The sequence below is a fragment of the Scatophagus argus genome, chromosome 16, assembly GCF_020382885.2.
Source record: "Scatophagus argus isolate fScaArg1 chromosome 16, fScaArg1.pri, whole genome shotgun sequence".
NCBI classification, from domain to species: domain Eukaryota; kingdom Metazoa; phylum Chordata; class Actinopteri; family Scatophagidae; genus Scatophagus; species Scatophagus argus.
The window spans coordinates 14,439,893-14,457,624 of record NC_058508.1 but is presented as its reverse complement, the minus strand read 5'-3'; the positions used below and the strand labels follow the sequence as shown (position 1 = coordinate 14,457,624).

At 42.5% G+C, this 17,732-nt stretch overlaps 2 protein-coding genes across 10 annotated transcripts in view; one reads left to right on the top strand and one right to left on the bottom strand.

Moving 5' to 3' along the window:
* Positions 1–7,253, top strand: part of baiap2a (BAR/IMD domain containing adaptor protein 2a) — a 49,687-nt gene extending 42,434 nt beyond the window's left edge. The window contains exons 10-15 of one of the 5 annotated variants that reach the window (XM_046414415.1): positions 374–575; positions 688–756; positions 838–991; positions 1,227–1,264; positions 5,145–5,187; positions 5,688–7,253. In XM_046414415.1, coding sequence (XP_046270371.1) covers positions 374–575; positions 688–756; positions 838–991; positions 1,227–1,264; positions 5,145–5,172 — 491 coding nt within the window. In that variant the 3' untranslated portion in view covers positions 5,173–5,187; positions 5,688–7,253. The other 4 variants (XM_046414413.1, XM_046414412.1, XM_046414411.1 and 1 more) reach the window with 4 other exon arrangements.
* Positions 7,254–7,365: 112 nt separating this feature from the next.
* aatka (apoptosis-associated tyrosine kinase a) overlaps positions 7,366–17,732 on the bottom strand; it is a 30,483-nt gene continuing 20,116 nt past the window's right edge. For 2 of the 5 annotated variants that reach the window (XM_046414407.1, XM_046414405.1), the window contains exons 4-14: positions 16,615–16,694; positions 16,031–16,149; positions 15,809–15,896; positions 15,567–15,700; positions 14,944–15,028; positions 14,724–14,845; positions 14,398–14,547; positions 10,268–13,664; positions 9,968–10,166; positions 9,669–9,872; positions 7,366–8,935 (exon numbers count right to left, since the gene is read on the bottom strand). In XM_046414407.1, coding sequence (XP_046270363.1) covers positions 8,907–8,935; positions 9,669–9,872; positions 9,968–10,166; positions 10,268–13,664; positions 14,398–14,547; positions 14,724–14,845; positions 14,944–15,028; positions 15,567–15,700; positions 15,809–15,896; positions 16,031–16,149; positions 16,615–16,694 — 4,607 coding nt within the window. In that variant the 3' untranslated portion in view covers positions 7,366–8,906. Of the gene's footprint in view, positions 9,452–9,668; positions 9,873–9,967; positions 10,167–10,267; positions 13,665–14,397; positions 14,548–14,723; positions 14,846–14,943; positions 15,029–15,566; positions 15,701–15,808; positions 15,897–16,030; positions 16,150–16,614; positions 16,695–17,103; positions 17,239–17,732 lie in introns of those variants that run through there. The other 3 variants (XM_046414409.1, XM_046414406.1, XM_046414408.1) reach the window with 3 other exon arrangements.

The window sequence follows — 17,732 nt, the reverse complement described above, 5'->3', positions numbered from 1 at the left end:
ATCACATAAATAGTTGCAATCACTCATATGACTTACCAACTTCTGTTTTGAATTAGACTATTGGCCTTTGGGCTGCAAAGGTTGAGAAGTGTTGCTCTTCAGTGTCACAAAGGAGAAGTAGCGATATAAACTGCTATCATCTCATCTGTAGCCTCATATTTTACAGTGATTTTACCAGAATATCCACTATTCTGGCTGTGATATATGGAAGCTTACAAACAATGTTGAAAAGCGCATTTAGGAAATTGCAGATATTTGAACATTTGCTTGCCTGTGCCTAAAAGGACATAAATGTTACGTCGAGTTAGCACTGCAGACTCCAGAGCATTTGTGAACTCTTCATCTGTTTCGTATCTGCATGCAAACTCTTCAGGAGAGACACGGACCCTGCCCAGGTCCAGTTCCATGGCAGCAGGCCTGGAAAAGAACGGGCGCTCTCGTGTCCAGGCCATCTTCTCCCATGCTGCGGGTGACAACGGCACCCTGCTCAGCTTCTCAGAGGGAGATGTCATCACCCTACTAGTGCCTGAAGCCCGCGATGGCTGGCACTATGGGGAGAATGAAAAGAACAAGATGTAAGTAATGTATTGATTTATTATATTTGGCCGTGAATCCACATTGTGGGAATGGACACATACTTGTCCCATACTTGGAATACAAGCTTAACAAGGTCTTGGCTTCTCTCAGGCGTGGCTGGTTCCCATTCTCCTACACACGTGTGCTGCCCGACAGCGACAGTGAGAAGCTCAAAGTGAAGTATGTAGCAATTTTCTGTCATTAAGTGTGTGTCAACTTACTGAGCCCAAGTCTGAAGCCTTTCTTTCCCTCCCCTCCCAGTCTGCACCACGGGAAAAGTAGCAGCACAGGGAACTTGTTGGAGAATGATGGATCACTGCCCACACCTGACTATGGCCTGACCGCCCGGCTGCTGGCACAGAGCCTAGCACAGACCCGCCCACGTCCCTACAGCATGGCAGGCTTTGGCACACAGGTAGGTACAACTTAACATGTGTAGTATCCACGAACAATGCAAAAAACACTTGTTACTCTTTCTCAGTTAATTTGAAGCCCCCGTATGGTTTAGTCTTGTGTTGCGTAATTGGATATGAGTAATCCTGCGGTGACTGAAAAGGGGACCTGTGAGTTTCTGCTGCCATCTGGTGTTTATATGCAAGTACAGCGGGTACAGCACAAAAAAGTGACAAACATTTCTTTTATCTTTTCAGCCTGCTATTGAGGATTATGATGGCCGCTTTGCCACAAGGTAAGTGCCTTTTCTTCCCTGCTCTGACCAATACGACTGCTGCTCCCATCTGAGTTGTTAAACTTGTGTTAATTTTTAAAGTAGTGACCTTTCAAAGGAAGATAAGAGAGCCAGTCACTTCAGATAAACGGCTCTTCACCTGGGTTTCTACACACTAACATTCAAGAGACAGCAAGGCAACTGCTTAACATATGCGGTGTCCCAGTGAAAGGCTACATAAACATTTTAACACTAGAAATCCCAGAGAAGAGCCATTTGGTTGACAGGTTTGGAGGCAGAAATAATTTAGCATCCAGGAAAAAGTTTGTAAGCATATTGTATCCTCCAAACCGGTGAAACCCATCACAGATTTAAAACATCAAGGCAACTAGTATACAGTGGTGTCCATCAGCACATATTGCATCATTTTGTGTTAGTACAATAACTAAACAAAGAATATTCTCTAGTATGGTATTAAGACACTTCAGTGGGGTCTGAAACAAAGTACAGTCACAAAATTTACATAAGTACTATAAGTACTATTTGTTGTTATCTACATATTTATTTCTCAGTTATTTATCAAGTCATTAAAATGTAAAAAAAATAGTGAATAAAGAGAGCCATTCTCAAATTACTCTTTTTTTTAAACAATAGTCCAAACCCCCAAAATATGCAATTTATGATTAACAAGTAAAAAGTAAATCTTAACAACTGATTCAATGTAGATGAGTCATCAAAATGACTGACCATCAATTTTATTTTGCTGATTAGCTGGTCGGTTTAATTAGACTGATGATTTCAGCTTTTGTAATTAAAATAGTTTAGCTTAAGCAATAAATTTGCTGCACTGTTAAAATCTCAGCCTTGTGAGATGTATGCACACTTTCCTTGGAATATTTTTTATTTTATTTTATTTTTTTTTATAACTGTCTTCTTTGTCCTTCCCTCTTTGCTCTTACTTTTTATAGCTCTTTAAAGTAATGAATGCAGTGTAGCGGGGGTCAGTGTTTATTGTCAGAGTGCTCTTGGCCCAGTGTATTTGTACTGTAATCCTATCAAGTCCAAGCTGACTCGCCAAGGTTGTGTGAGGTTAGGTTTAGGAATTATGCTGTGCCTGTTTCTGTACAATCCAGGGAGTACATCCTTCTGTACATGTATATAAATGTGTGTGTTTGAGTGAGAGACAGAGTGTGCGAGATAGAGTGAAATAAATGGCCAAGATTGTAAGTGCGCTCGTATCGGTGTTTGGGGTATGTGCTGTGACAGTAGACATCATGCTGAATTCATCTCAGTCATCACTGCTTGTCAGCCTGGAGCGTTGGGCACCAGTGTCAAGCTGTTTTACATACTCTTGTCTGCTCTGAATGTGTTTTGTTTCTGTATCAGTATTTTGAGACAACACTGTCCTGCAGGGTGTATTCACCCCCAACAGACTAATCTAACAGTGCATCCCTCCAGCTAAGGAGATGACTTGATTTTCTCATCAACAGTATCTTTTGGGTCTTTTGCTGACCTTTTAGTGACAGATATTCACAAAATGTGCTTGACGTGGGCAATAATATGCAACCACTTTGAGATTTCGCAAAAAAAGCGTTGATGAGGGAATTGGAAGTCCAATCTTCCTGATCACGGCAGGTTTGTTTGGAGTTGTAGCTGTATGTGGGGCGACATAGAATTCCTGACCCCACCTACACTTCTCCTAAACTGTACCGTGCCTCCTTGTGCTTGTCTTGTCTTTCTCCATTTCTCTCTGAGTGTGTCCGACCTGGCAAGCTTCCTTCTCTCTTTGTTCCACAGTGACAGTCCTGATGGCAAATTGATTTCGACTGTGTGAGAACAGACATACAGACAGACACAGACAGCTCCGGATAGCACAGGGGCCTCTTCCTCCCCATCTTTTACCTCCTCTTAGCCTCCCTCCTGTCCACTTATCTCCACCTCTCCTCCTCCTCCTCCTCTGCCTCCACACACCCCTTCTCCAAGTGGAAGAGGCCAGTTTCATCCCTCCTTTCTGTCCTCTCTTCCTCCCCGGGTCCCTCCTTTCCTCCTTCCGTCCATCCTGGGTGCTGCTGCTGGTGGTGTCGGTGTGGACAGTAGCGGTTGGTGGGTGGAGGATTGCGTTGAGCGAGAGAGCCAGAGCGGGGCCTACCTGCTCGGCATGCAGCGATATGGACTCTGAATACTCTATCTCTGATCACAGTCCACCATCACGGACTGATCTCTCAAGAGACTGCCTTTGCTACTGCTTGTCTTTCATGCATGTACATGGTTGTGTCATTTTGTCAAACTAAAGGACATGTTCATGTACTGTACAAGTGCCAAAAGACTTCAATGTCATTGTACTAAAGCCACTGGCTGAATGGCCTTTTTAAGCACACGTGGGCCCAGTATTATCGAGTTCCCACCCAACACACATGCTCAAAAAAAAAGAAAAAAAAAAAAGCTTTGTTCAAAGTAAGGCTGTGCAGCAGATTACTGTGTTTCTGTTCCGAGAGATCCCGTAGGTCGCGCTGTGCTTCCTTGTGTCAGTGCTAGACTTGATTTTCCGTCCAGAGGGTGTGTGTCATATTTGCCTTACTTTGCTTCTTTTTCCTATTAAACACATACTTTATGTGCAATGAAGCAAATCTTCAAATTGCGCTTCAAGAGTATACGGTATATATATCTATATATATAAATTGTTTCCGTCAGTCCACCAAATTGCACTGCATCATGGTCATTGCAAAAAAAACATGTTTTCATATAAATTTTACACCCTCGGCCCCACAGCCATTCTTTGCTGAACTTCCTGCCAGAATCGTCAGTTTAAAATAAAATGCCTCACTCCAGTGAGTAATCTTCGGTTTGGTCTTTTTACTGAAGCTACAGCGAGTTCGCAGGGGTCCTGGATCTTCTGTTGAGTTTCCTCAATAACAGCTGTGAATTAGTTTTAGGTTATATGACAACCACGGCTTTTGCAGCTCTCAGTGTTATTTATGATTGTATTCCCTGAGTGGCTTTGTAGTTTTTTTGGTCTTTTCTTTTAAAAAGTTATTGTCCTTGTAAAAGAAACAAAATATTTCCAGAAACAATGAGAAACTGCTGATTAGTTGAAGTGTTTATCTTATGCATGCTGTGGAGGGAAACCAGAAAAATGTGATACTGAAAATTGACCTTGAATGTATGGTGACTTTTTACAAAGGTATTCTAAATAAAACATATCTCTATATATTAATAAACAGTCTGGTCTGACGAGAAGTCTGTTCTGTCAGTGACAATGACATTTTCAGCTTTGTTGAACGTTTTCCTTGTTTCAAAAGTTACGGCTCTAAACTGATCTCCTCCTACACCCCATTAAATGTTTAAACTAATTTCCGTTTTTTAGAACTTCCGCCTTTGCGTGAATCATTTCAAGCAGCATGCAGTTTCATCCTGACCTTTTCCCATAGAATGTGCTGTGTGTGTGTGTGTGTGTGTGTGTGTGTGTGTGTGGTGGTGTTGTTGTTGTTGTTGAGTACAGTATGCATATTGTGAGCATCTGAACTCTTCCTGCTTGCTTATTTTTCCTTTTTTTTTTTGGATTGTACTTACAGTATTTTTTTGTTTCTTTTTGACTTGTATTTTCTGATAAAAGTAACGATGCACACATTTTAACATACACAACTTCAGAACCCCAGCCTGTTGACCGCATTGCATTTACACGTCTTAGTTTGGGATTTGAAAAGGAGCATACAGTGTAGGGCATGTTGAGCATGAAATGTGTACTTCTGTTTTCCATCCCTCATTTCAGTTAGTTTTTATTATCAACCCAATAGTATGTTCATCTTGCACCAGACTAACCAGCAGTGTTGTTACAAAATGTGACCCATGCATGATCTGAGAGATGAGCCATTCAAACCCAAAGGTTCTCTTTACCTTCCAGTTTGGGTCCAGAATTGTCTCGGTTCTGAGGGAACAGGACCTCCGTAAGTCACCAGCCTCCATTGCCTTTCAGCCAGCCAATCACTTTTCTCCTTCTCTCTGTTACTGCCTGGTGCTCTCTGCTCTCATTGGCTGTCTGGCTGCCGTAGGATGCTGGAAATCACTGGTCTTTTCTGTCCTTTGGCCTCTACGGATGTGGCAGTATTTGATTCTGTCAGTCCAGCAGGTCTTGGGTTGTAAAAGAATTACTTTGATTACAATATGTTACAGAGAAGACACTAACCCTGCATGCGTGCCTATCGCAAGCTGTTCTTTTTCCATATTTTAGTAGCGTTTTCTCACTACACGCTTGCTAAAACTCACAGTAGATACTGCAGCTGTTTGCTCAGCTTACTGTAAAAAGAAAAAAAAAACAAAACTATAGCAAGGACCATTTCTGTGGGTGTGGCTATATATATATATATATATGCCCACATATCTATATTTTGTCACAGTTTCAACCTAACTGTCACTGTTCCTTGTCTCACCCCTCCTCTCCCCACAGTGACCGTTCCATGGAGGTCTACCTCCGGCCCACCTTCATTGATGACCGATCTCCACCCATCTTCTACTAGCGGCCTGCTGTCTCATTTTGTCCACTAATGGGCCCTTTTGAATAGGAGAAAGAAAACTGCTGACTTTGGCATGTTTCAGTTGTATGATGTTCTCACAAGAGGGCCCAGAAGTGTGACGAGGGGGCTGGGGTGATATATCACCTCAAGGAACATGTTACACTGCTAAGAATTTAGTTTCTTTGCTATGGAAATTCACTCAGAGAATTTCCTGTTAAATTTTGTGATGTTTTGCAAACGCTTCCACAAACACTGAATGTCTCAGCCCCGAGCATTCGAGTGCAAGTGTGGCAATAGATGTTATGAGTTACTTAGATCCCACCAAGTTGTGGATAAGGTATGGCAAATAGGTTTTACTAGTGATGCCGTCACATTATTATTTATCAGCACTTCTACTATGGGATTTCTTTTTCTGTTTTTTCAACACTAAACACTGTAAATTTCATTTGAGGATTATTTACATTAATGAGCTGTGAGGACACACTCTGCATTAGTTGTTTATGCGAGGCTTGAGGGTGGCTAAAAGATGGTCGGTGACAGTTTTCAGTGCATCACTGTAATATGTACTGGACACACAGAGTAGATTATATACTGCCAGAGAAAGCTGGATATTTGGTAACTAAACTATAATTCTGCTTTTGTGAAGTGATATAGCACTACATATTTACTAGTGATGATACAGTATACCCATCATTTCTATGTGGGAACTGTGCCTTCTACTTCTTTTTATATATATGCTTCATGCAGCATTGACCCAATCATTCTCTAAACTGGTTTGAGGGCACGTGCATCACAACTCAACTTGTATTTTTGATATTCCTTGAAATATAAGTTTGTTTGCTTGTTGACTTTTTTTTTTTTGTGCTTAGCAAGCTCCAGTACAGTGCATTTGCAATTCTACCAAAATAATACGAGAATATTTTGAATTGCTATTCTTTACTTCTCTTTAAATTTCAGCAATAGCTACACTGCCAGATAGCCAAAATCCAGTGTATACATAACAAATCATTTTTTTTATATATATATATATATTTAGCTTTGTTGGAGTGGTAGCTTATCTGATAAGGCACAGTATTATCGTGGCTTTTGATCATTCATTCTCAGTATTATACCCTCATCTGAGAGGAAAGCTTAGGGCAGAGGCATCTTTGGTACAGTATGAGTGTGGACAGAAGTGAAACTGTATGTGATTGAAAAGCAATAATGTGTATGGTTGTATGAATGAGCTAAAATGCCTCTTGGAATGCAATAAACCAACCGTGACATTAGGAAATATCAGTTTTCCATGGATGAGTCCTTTACACTGAGTGATATGATCAGGCTTTTATTACACAGCTCATTGGCAGTAAGTTTCAAATGCTTTTTTTTTTTTTTTTACTTTTATATAGCTTTCATTGTCCATTTCTCACTTTTGTCCCTGTTTGTATTATATCTGTACTGTACAGAGAGTGCATATAAATTATCTTGTCCAAAATAAATCTAAATGGGCACAAACATCATCCTTTTTATGTGTTTTGTTGTTCATGTTTTTCATTTTTGTTTGTTGGTTTTGTAGAAAAAAGGAACTCCTTTGACATCAGTGCAGATAAATATATCACAGACAAAAAGGGGAAAAAGTATTTGGATTTATTTGGGATAGTACAATAGCAGTGAGTGAGGGGAAGAATGGAAACAGCAATGGCATTACTACCGGTGCACAGAACAGCCCACCTCACCTTCTCCTTTAGCCAATAGGCTTTGTAGTATCTCTTTGGCAAAATTGAGAGACTGTGATCCTGGATTGCAACTTTTCAAATCGTACAAAAATACTAGCGACGTTTTCTCTTCTTGCAGAACTTAAAAGGCCAGGTGAGAAGAAACAGAATTGGCACTTTGAGCTACAGAAAGATAGAGAGGGGGGGAGGGAGCTGTCAATACAGCAGTAGTAATTCAAGTCAAGCTACCTGCTACATGTTGATAAAACATTCATACAATACGTGAGATGTCATATTTTGAATGTTTTTTTTCTTCCTTTTTTTTTGTATACCGCAGATCCAGGCATTCAGCACAAATGTAATAGAATACATTATGTATGAGAATATGGACAATCCGTAGACATAGAAAAGATGCATAAGGACAATACTGACATTCAACATTTATGACATGACACCGCCGAATTGTGTTGGAACACCTCTCTATCCCTTTGGTGTCAATTCTATTGCTGATGAAATGCGATATGAACAAAGCTATAAGCCAGAAAATAAAGTGAACTTAGTAGTAGCTGGCACTGTGGACACACATAGAAAACCTCACATTTTGAAATATTTCATTCCAGGATGGGAAGATGTAGAGCAACATAGGCATCACTTCTACAAATAAAGACCCAGCTTGGCTATACAAAGTGCTTCAGACAGATATGGTAACTGGAGGTCATCATTACTCAGAGTGAGTGGCAACAGTAATTAAGGATTGACAACACCATGATTTCCTGGATTACTTTACCATTAACATGGCACGCTGAATCCACCAAGTCCCAGCATCAATATGATTTGGAATCATGACTTGGATTGAGAAACAAATTAAGTATCAGCACCACCACCACCACCACCCGGGGCTGTTAAAAAGTTATGTTGAGAAATCCACCACAGCTTCTTATGTGAAAATCAACAAGCTTTGCTCTCTGTAACAGTCAGATGGGAAGCAGATGGACAAAGGCAGCCAATGAGAGGAGCAGCTATGATGCCTGTCATTTAACTGTTTTTCTCCTTTTAATCATATTTAGCTTGATGACCTGTAAGGTCACAAACAGGAACTGATGCTGCATTGAGGAAATAAGTTAATGTCATATTCTGTTTGTTAAAATGAATATACTGATGATTTCTACAATATTTATTATCTGATGTTGTACTCACGCTGCTGTTTGTCTCAGTTAGGTTACCATACAAGCAGCAATCATTCTTTCTTCGTAAAATTAAAAAAAAAAAAGTGTGCAAATCATTGAGGGTAATCCACTACAATATGAGGCACTGTCTCATAAAGGGTCACCAGGGTCAGATGCCCCAAATGTTGATAAAAATAAAATTCTGTTAAACATCTAGATATAATAATAATGCTGCTTTTCTGTGTTGAGAAGGACCAGGACTCATCCTCCTCCAGTCAGGACTGTGGGGTACTCAATCTTTTGGACTGTCTTCACTGTTCCCTGTTGGAAACAATTGATTGGAATATAAGTATCACAGCTTTTATTTTAAGAGACTAATCAAAGACTTTAAAGTGATACTTCACCCAAAATATGTTGATATTTTGTGTCAAATACCTATCTGCCTGTGTGCTGTAAGTAGCTTTTAAAAACTGGCAGTTTGTCCCTCATAGAGAAGATATGATATTCCAGTGGTTCTCAGTTCTAATTCACTTCCTCCCTCACCATATTCAAATTTAGTTTGCATGCCGAAACTTTCAAATATTCACCAATACATTGACTATGTATAGTGTTACACTACCAGTGTTTGAAAAGTTGCACACAAACAATAAAAATGAAGGACACAACAACTTCAATCTTTTACTGGCATAACTACATTTCAGGCCTATGTAGAGAGTTGATATCCGACAACTATGTTGTTGCAGGAAAGTTAATGTGGGCTGTTGTTCAAAGTCTGATGCTCTTGGTGGTGGTACAGTCTGCTGTCTGGTTGTTAGTCATTGGGACCGTTTGCTTTGCCTATGATACAACACCAACGTTACTGCTTTATACTTAAGTATGGTTTAAAATTAAACTATTTGATTGGCCATTTAGAAAGTTACCTATCTAACTATGCACTTTAATTTCAGTTGGACTTGAAAAATATTGGATGATTCTCAATGTTAGATAATATTTCTGTGCCTAAATAACATTGTGCAATAATATATACTGTGTGTGAAAGACGGTTAATACAGACCTGCTGCTGAGCCTGTGTGGGGATCGGAGACATGTGTGATAGAGAATCGTGAGACCATAAAACGGTTAAGGGCTGCAGTTGCAGGTTTAGGAGCTTCTGGACTGTTGGAGGTGGATGTGGGTAAAGGCTGGGACTCAGGGATGGTGTCAGGTGAGAACTGGGGGTGTTCAAATGAGAGGTCATCTTTCAAGTCATAACCCCCGCCTGAACACACACAGACACAAATAGTTATTGTGAACAATCTTGGGTAAATTAGCTGGATTCTTCTCTGTAGCATTTAATGTCATTGACAAACTCACCCTCTTCTGAGCTGTTCCCATCTGTTTTGTTCCCATCAGAAACACAGAATGTTTCACCGGATTGAGCTTCATTTCCAGCTTCAAAGTCGGGGTCACATTTCAGCTGGTGTTCAGAGGTTGTTTCCTCAGAGGATTCCTGCTCACTGGACTCTGCCTGTATGGAGAAGGCGCAGTCAACGAGCTCTCCCGTGGGGCTCTCCTGGAAGTCATAAATGAAAACATTACTCGCATTCTCTGAAGCAATAAAATAATGTAGTCAACAATACACATGGGACAACTTTCACCTATTACATTTCATACCTGGTCAAAAAGGAACACGGTAACATCATCAAAAAAGGACACAGCTTTTTTCTTCCTCTCCAGCTCATCACAGAAGGACTGGGTAAGCAGGGGTGGCATCTTCAGGAGGCTGCGGAGGTGTCTAGCCCTGCTGCAGTCGCTCACCACCACTGGCACTGTGGTGAAATCCTCCTCACTCTCCTCACTGTCTTCATCTTGGATGTTGTAGGTCCTCAACTCTTCATCAGATTCGCTGTCATCTGAGTCATCTTCATCCTCTGCCTCCTCCAGTGGAGCTCTCACTTCTTCTCCACACAGCTCCAATAATGATGAGGAAGAAGACAGGTCAGCGGGACCATTGGATTCTTCACATAAACTGTCCTGTGAGTCACATTCTTCTGCATCTATGTCTTCAAAATCTTCCTCATTTATTCTCACAGCCTCCCCTCTGTTCTCTGTCTCTTCATTAACATGACTGAATTCAGGCAGTTCCTCTTCCTCTATGGATCTGTCAGCATTTTCATTTTCTTTTGGAGTCTCATCTCCATAGTCAGTTATGGTGGAGTCAGAATGCAAAGACTGGACGGGGGAGCAATCTTCTGCTCTTCTGTTTCCCTCTTCATGGTTTCCTGAGGCCTCCTGGACAGTGGAAGAGGGCTCAGATCCAATGGAGGAGCTAAGCTCTGAGGTAGGCTCCTCTCCTGAGTGCTCTGTCTCTAACCCAAGATCATCATCTGCAGGGGCAGACTCTTTGGTCAAGCATCCGCCCATCTGTGGGGGAAAGGGTGACAGCATGGACAATCCAGGGGTGTGAATAGGATTGGATGAATTGGGGTCAGCATCTGAGAGAGGCACCAAATCACAGCTTTTGATATGTCTCAGGTTTGTGAAATGATCTTCATTGGTGAATTGCCTTTGGACCAAATCATCATTTCTGATAGTGCTCATTTTCTCAGCAGTAAAGTCACTGTTACTGAACTTACCACCTTCTTCTTGAGGGCTCCTTTCGATTTCAGCATCATAGTCAGAGAAATAGGCTGAGTCCCTGAATGGGTTCTTATCAGTCAGGCCCTTAAACTGTAGCTCTGAGGAAGTGCAGATCCCTTGACCTAAACCCACCTGCAGAACTAGTTCAGGTTCTCTGCCCAGCCTTGGGCTCCTATCACCACTCCGGGGATCTCCAAGCTCTTTGAAGATAAACTCTGGAGATTCGTTGTTCTCTGTGTCATAGCCACTGTCTAGGGATTTGGGAAGGATGGGGGCATTGAATGGATCAGGGCTGAAAGCTTGATCAGAGGTGCTTGCCATCGATGAGGACAGGTTAAGGGTGTCTACAGAGTCAGGAGCTCTCTCTGGATTCTTCAGTGGGCTCAGCTCTTCTTCCTCTACCTCAGCATAGTCCAGGTTGAAGTCAGCAAAGATCCCTGATGTAATATCTGTGATGTCATCATCATCCTCACTGTAGTCACCAAGCTCCACCAAGCTAATGCTGGAGTTGCTGACCCCTGTTCCACTGTCCAACACTCGCCTCCCCTCTGATGTCTCTGGATAGTCTAGCCTAGTCTTGTCTCCTAGACTAACGGAGGTTCCAGTTGAAACACCGTCCCAGATGTTACCTCTCTGTTTGACAGACAAGGCTCCCGTTTGAGAAGTCTGAGGCTCCTTGAAAGAGGATGGGGACCTTATATAGCTTGCTTCAGGTATCATCTTAGGCTCAGAGCACAATCTGTCTCCATTAAGCAACAAATGTTTTTCATATATACCTTCTATTTTTCCAATCTCTGTAGCTCTGGTGTTATGACTCAAGCTGGCGAGAGAATCAATACTTCTTAAATTTTCTGCAGTTGAGTTCCTTTCCACTTGAGTGGCAGATTCCTCTCTTTCTTTGTGATGACAGTGAATGCATGAACCTAATTCAGTGGACTTGCTGGCAGTGTTACAAGAGGAGTCTCCTTCTGTCTCCATGGTGCTACAAGATCTAGAGCTGTGAAAGGTTCTGGTAGTGGTCTTGGTTAAAGACCACAAGTCTGTTGTGTTACAGTGATCAGTATATTGCAGGTCCAGATAGCTGTCATGCCCGCTGGCTGTCTGCTTGCTGTCAAAGCTTAGGCTATTATTGTTTGCTGAATGGTTTGATGTCCAGTTAGTGGCCTCTGCTTCAGAGAAAAGGTCATCCTCAATGTCTTCACCTCTCCGCTGGCCCACCAGCAGGCCATCGTCTGTCTCTACATCAATGCTAATATGGTTTACAACGGGTAGTGTCTTTCTGAGGGGACCCATCATATTATGGTAGCTTTCATTAACCGTGCTATGACTTGTGCTAGCTTCAAGGTAGGGATCACAGAACCCTAAGCTAGGGCTGCTCACTGCTTGTGATAAACTGCGTGGGTTTTCTAAAGGTCCTACTGGATGGACAGAGTTTAATCTGGACTCTGGTGATGTATCCAGTTCAGACAGACAGGATTGTTGGTGTGGCTTATATGCAGATGACTTTTCACAGTAGACTGTTTTGTCCTGAATGGATGAGAAACAATTGTTAGAATGTCCTGACTTTACAGGACTGGTGCTAGATTCCTGTCTCAGCCTTGACTCCACAGTTAGCTGGACAGTGGGGCTTGAATCAGAGTCATAGGCAGTGGATTTGGTGTTGTCAGCAGTAGCCCAGTAAGCACTGGGTTGAGACATGGATGAACCACTCTGAGTCTCAGGGGACAACCTGCTGCAGCTGGCCTCTAGTCCTGGGCTGTAGTCCACCACACTGTCGTCCAAGTTAATGTTGCACTCTATAGGTTCCTCTATGCGAATGTAGTACTCGCTGCTGACCGAGGGGCTGTGGGCACTCAACACTGGGACCACACCTGGGTGCTCAGGTTCATAGTAGGATGGGGATATGCCTGAGGTCAGACTGTTGGTCTTGCAGCCCTCTGAGGTACTTTCTTTACTTGAATAGTAGATATCCTGGTAATGTGGGTTCCATTGGCCGAGTGGCCCACTGGTGGAGGAGGAGCAGTAGGGCTGCTCAGCTCGGGCCTGCTCCCATTTGTACTCAAAGTTGAGACCGTGGCTGGTCTCTGTGACTGTGAGTAGGTCGTCCCCTGTGTCAGAGTGGAAGCTGTCAGAGAAGTGCTCCAGCAAGGGGAAGGAGGATGAGGCAGAGGAGGCCAGCTCCACAGCCTGAGTTTGTTCTGCACTAGGATCGTCAGCTGAGGCAGTTGTAGGGGTGAGTACTAAGGCTGTGGATGTCGCTGTGTGGGAGGTGCTACTGAGCAGGTTGGGCCTCAAGGCATTCCAGCGTTGTTCAAAGTCTTCCTCAGCCTCACTGGAGCCTTTGGCACACAAATATGTGACCAGAAGGTGTACTTCTTCACTGCTGGGTCTCAGCTCTGGCTGCAGCCAGCAGAACTGCATCACCTCATACCTGGAAAAGATTGGAGGCAAAAGAAGTAAGTTTTATAAAATGTTGTGTCACTCTCCTTATGTTTGGATTAGTCATCCCAGAAGAACTTAATATCTGAAATTAATATCTGCAGAATTTTTTTTATGCAAGGAGAGAAAAAAAACAAAAGTTAAAGAATTGATTCTAGACTAACAACAAGGCAAAATAAAAGTAAACTTTTGAAGTCAGCACTTTCTAGCAACACCTAGTACTTGTTCTTGACACTAGCCAAAGACATACAGAGTTTGTGAAGGAGGTGCAGTGCAGATGCTGAAATAGGTAGAAGATGTTTACATTCCTCCTTGTGTGTGCGTTGCTCCTCAGTGATGGCACCAAGCACTTTTAATTTAGTGAGGAACAATTTTGAAAAATATAAATAAAAACAATATTTGGCTGGCTTCCCAGGTAAAGATGAATGAGGTGATTCAACTCTGTTCAGTCCCGAGAGGATCGTAAAGAATAGGGAAAGTATTGATCATCTGCCCTTGCTAGCAAAGAGAAATATTGCTACAGTGGACTGGTGCACCATTATAAGCAGAAACTGATTCTAAAAACAGGACACACTGACATTTTTGAAATTAATTGGTCAGTTAAACCTGAAGTCTTAGTAATATCTCAAATGTATCTTATGTGGTATCAAGATATATAACAACCCATGCATGTGTATGTACAGTATGTCTCCCTGAGTGTGTGTGGGTGTGCAACTATGTCTCACCAGCGCTCAGCCAAGGGGAATTGGACTTGGGGTTTGGGGAGTTTGAGCTGCTGTTCCTTCACAGCATATGTCAGAACTTGTCTGTCAGAGTAGTGTCTGTACGGCTGATTTCCCAGCTCAAACAGCTCCCACACAGTCACCCCCAGTGACCTGGAACAGCCAAAGAAATTATTATGTGTGTTCACCGCTCATATTCCAGACAAAATGCACGTTCTAGCAACGTAATCTGCATTAAATCAAAGTTAAAGCATTTTGCTCACATTTTTTATTCACACAATGTTAAACATGCAAAATATTTCTTGTTCATGGCTCCTTCAGTATCTCACCATATGTTACTGGATTTTGTTTGGTCAACTACCAGCAGGTTTCCATGGACCTCGTCTATGAGCTCAGGTGCAATCCAGCGCAGGGGTACCCAAATCTGGTCTTGTGTTACATAGTAGTCATCCTGAAGATGAGCAACAAAAAACATATCTGAGTACTGATAAGGTGAAAAGGTAAAAAGCAGACAATGAAAATAACGACATAATCAGGTGACAGTCTGACCTTGTATCGGCTGTGAGAAAGGCCATAGTCTCCGATCTTAACTGACATTTCTGATGTTAGCAGGCAGTTTCGCAATGCCAGGTCACTGTCAAAATAAAGGAAATGTCATCCAATACCGAACAAACAAACTGCAAAAATATACCCTTATTATGTATGCTCACGAAAGGCCTTGAAAGCAATTTCTTAATCAGTTTCTTATGAAGCTATGAAATTATACATGAACACACAACTTTCTGCCAAAGTTAGAGTAGTTTCAGGTTATTATACTTTTTGATTTCATATGGGTTTTGTTGCACCTCTGCCCTTCACAGTGGGTTTAAGGGGGTATCAGTGTTTATTAAAACATTGTGGGCCATGTGAAGCACTGTTGATGTCTATGTAGCCACAAACAGGAAGCTGTTTTTCCTGGCAGCCGCCACATGACTGCGAGAGAGGGAGAGCGGTTCACCCCCTGCAACAAAATCACTGATGCTGGAGTTTGTGACAACTACTCAGGCAGCACCAGGATGTTGTTGCAGGGAGAGACCAGCAGAGGGGGCACAGACCATTCAGGTGGATCCTTCCTTTCAGTGGCATTAATATTGATGAAGGTAAACAGAGCTGAACTGACTGGCATGGTGTACCTGTGTATAAAGTTGTATTTGTGCAGGTGCAGTAACCCTGAGGCAATGTCACACGCCATTCGCTGGAGGATCAAAGGATCAGGAGTGTCTGAATCAGCTACCCGGCAACTGCGCATGTAGCTCTTCAGATCACCCTGAGAGGAGAAAGGAAAAGAGATTGTGAACACAAAGAAAAGGAATAATGAGGTATTTGGAAAAGACTGAATAAACACAGTTTGATTGTTTGTATGAGTGTGTCCCACCAAAGGGCAAAACTCCATGACCAGCAGATAAGGAGTGACCTCTGAGCACTGTGCCAGGCACTGCAGGAGGGCAGGGTGATGGAGGGCTCTGTTAGAGGAAACAGGATCGTACATAACAATAAATAAATCTGATCTTTCATTTATGTTGTGTTCTTTCTGCATGGCGATATCCACGTGCGGAATGGCTGTGCTGTGTGATCTTTGATGTTTAAGTGAACTGACCGGTATGGCTGCACCTCCTCCAGGAACTGCATCTGATCCTGGACACTGGCACTGGCCTTAAGCTCCTTTACCACCACCTGGGTGGTACTGAGGCCCGCATTGACCTCGCCCAGCAGAACCTGACAAGTATACATAAGAGGAAGCGCAAAATCTAGGAATGTTGTTTGTAATTTACCACAAACAGCATCAACATGCAGCTACAAACTCAGAACATGGAAAACAGGAAAAAAAAAAAAAAAAAACAACGAGAAATGGAGCGTGAGCAAATCTGGAAGTGTTACAGCAGCATGTACTGTACAGTAAATTGTGGGGAATTTACTGTGACTGTGAATTTCAACTTTTCTCTCATGGAATCAAAACACTGACAGAAGTGCCAAAGATTAGCCTCGCTAGAATGAGATCATCACCACATTACTCTTGCATTTCACACACAAAGTACAAAGCACAAAGGGGTACATTTAGTGCAGAAAGTACAAATGCAGTTGAAATAAAGCAAGTAATAATACATACAAAGGTGGCATCTCTGGAGCCCAAAAATCTGCATGATTGTGAGTATGTTTGAAGAACAAAAAAAATAGTTTTACCTTGCCAAACCAGCCATGACCAATCTCCTTTAGATACAGTAGACTATGGCGGCCAAGGTCTGATGATTTCAGCAGCTGGACTGTAAAGGAATAGTGAGAGAGACAATAGAGAGCAAGAACTTGTTACAAAAGAAAAAGAGACAACAGAAATTTCTGGAAATACTTTTCAACATAATGAGAAAAGTAAATTATGGAAAAAAAGAAAGTTGCAATTTGAATAGAAATGGAGCGCTATGGAATGGGGAAAGATCACAGATAGAGTTAAAAAGATCAAAAAACAATAGAAACTCCACTCAGACAATAAATAAATGTATATTTTCCTAAATAACAAGTTCCATCAACTAAAGACTCCTCTTTAAATTGCCTGAAAGCAAACAAACCCAACTTGTAACATCCTGGCTAGATTAAGTCAGGGTCTTTAAGTACAAGGAAGCCTCCCATCATCACACACTAATTCACTACAGAAAAGTGGTGCACAAATTCAGATACCTCCATGGATCCTCATATTTCAAAAATGAAGACGACGATGGTGAGCGGAAAGAAGACGCTGACGGAGCGGTGGAGCGGCCAGCCACTCTGAGCACCGTGACAGGGACTGAGTCAGGGTCCCAGGCGGTGATGAAGTACTCGTTCAGAGTGTGAGAACCGAAAGTCCGTGGCCCCAGCCCCAGCCCCAGCCCCAGGCGTCTTAGCCTCATTGTGTGTATGTGAGAGAGAGCCCACGGTCGCAGTGTGTGTGTGAGAGAGCCTCGGCAGGATTTAACCCTCGGAGCCCTCGCGCAGCTGAACAAGCTTGCCACGCTGCCTTTCCCCGTCTGCACCAAGCTCATCCTCCAACTGGGACACACACAAACACGCATACTGTCCTCGTCCAGAGCTCTCCAGCTGTCGAGCAAACACTGAAATCCTTGGTTCCTATACTAACTATGTTTTAATCTACAGCAAACTGAGCAGCGTAGAAGTTTCTCAAGGTTTCAAGTCAGTGGACCAATCTGCCGACGGTTCTGCCCGGGAGTCCTGTGGTGGTTTTCTGCCCTGGGCGCTGAGATTTTCCGGTCATGTATCATGTCTGATGTGACCGTCACGCATGTTGGTTGTGTGCTGTTTGACGGTCTACC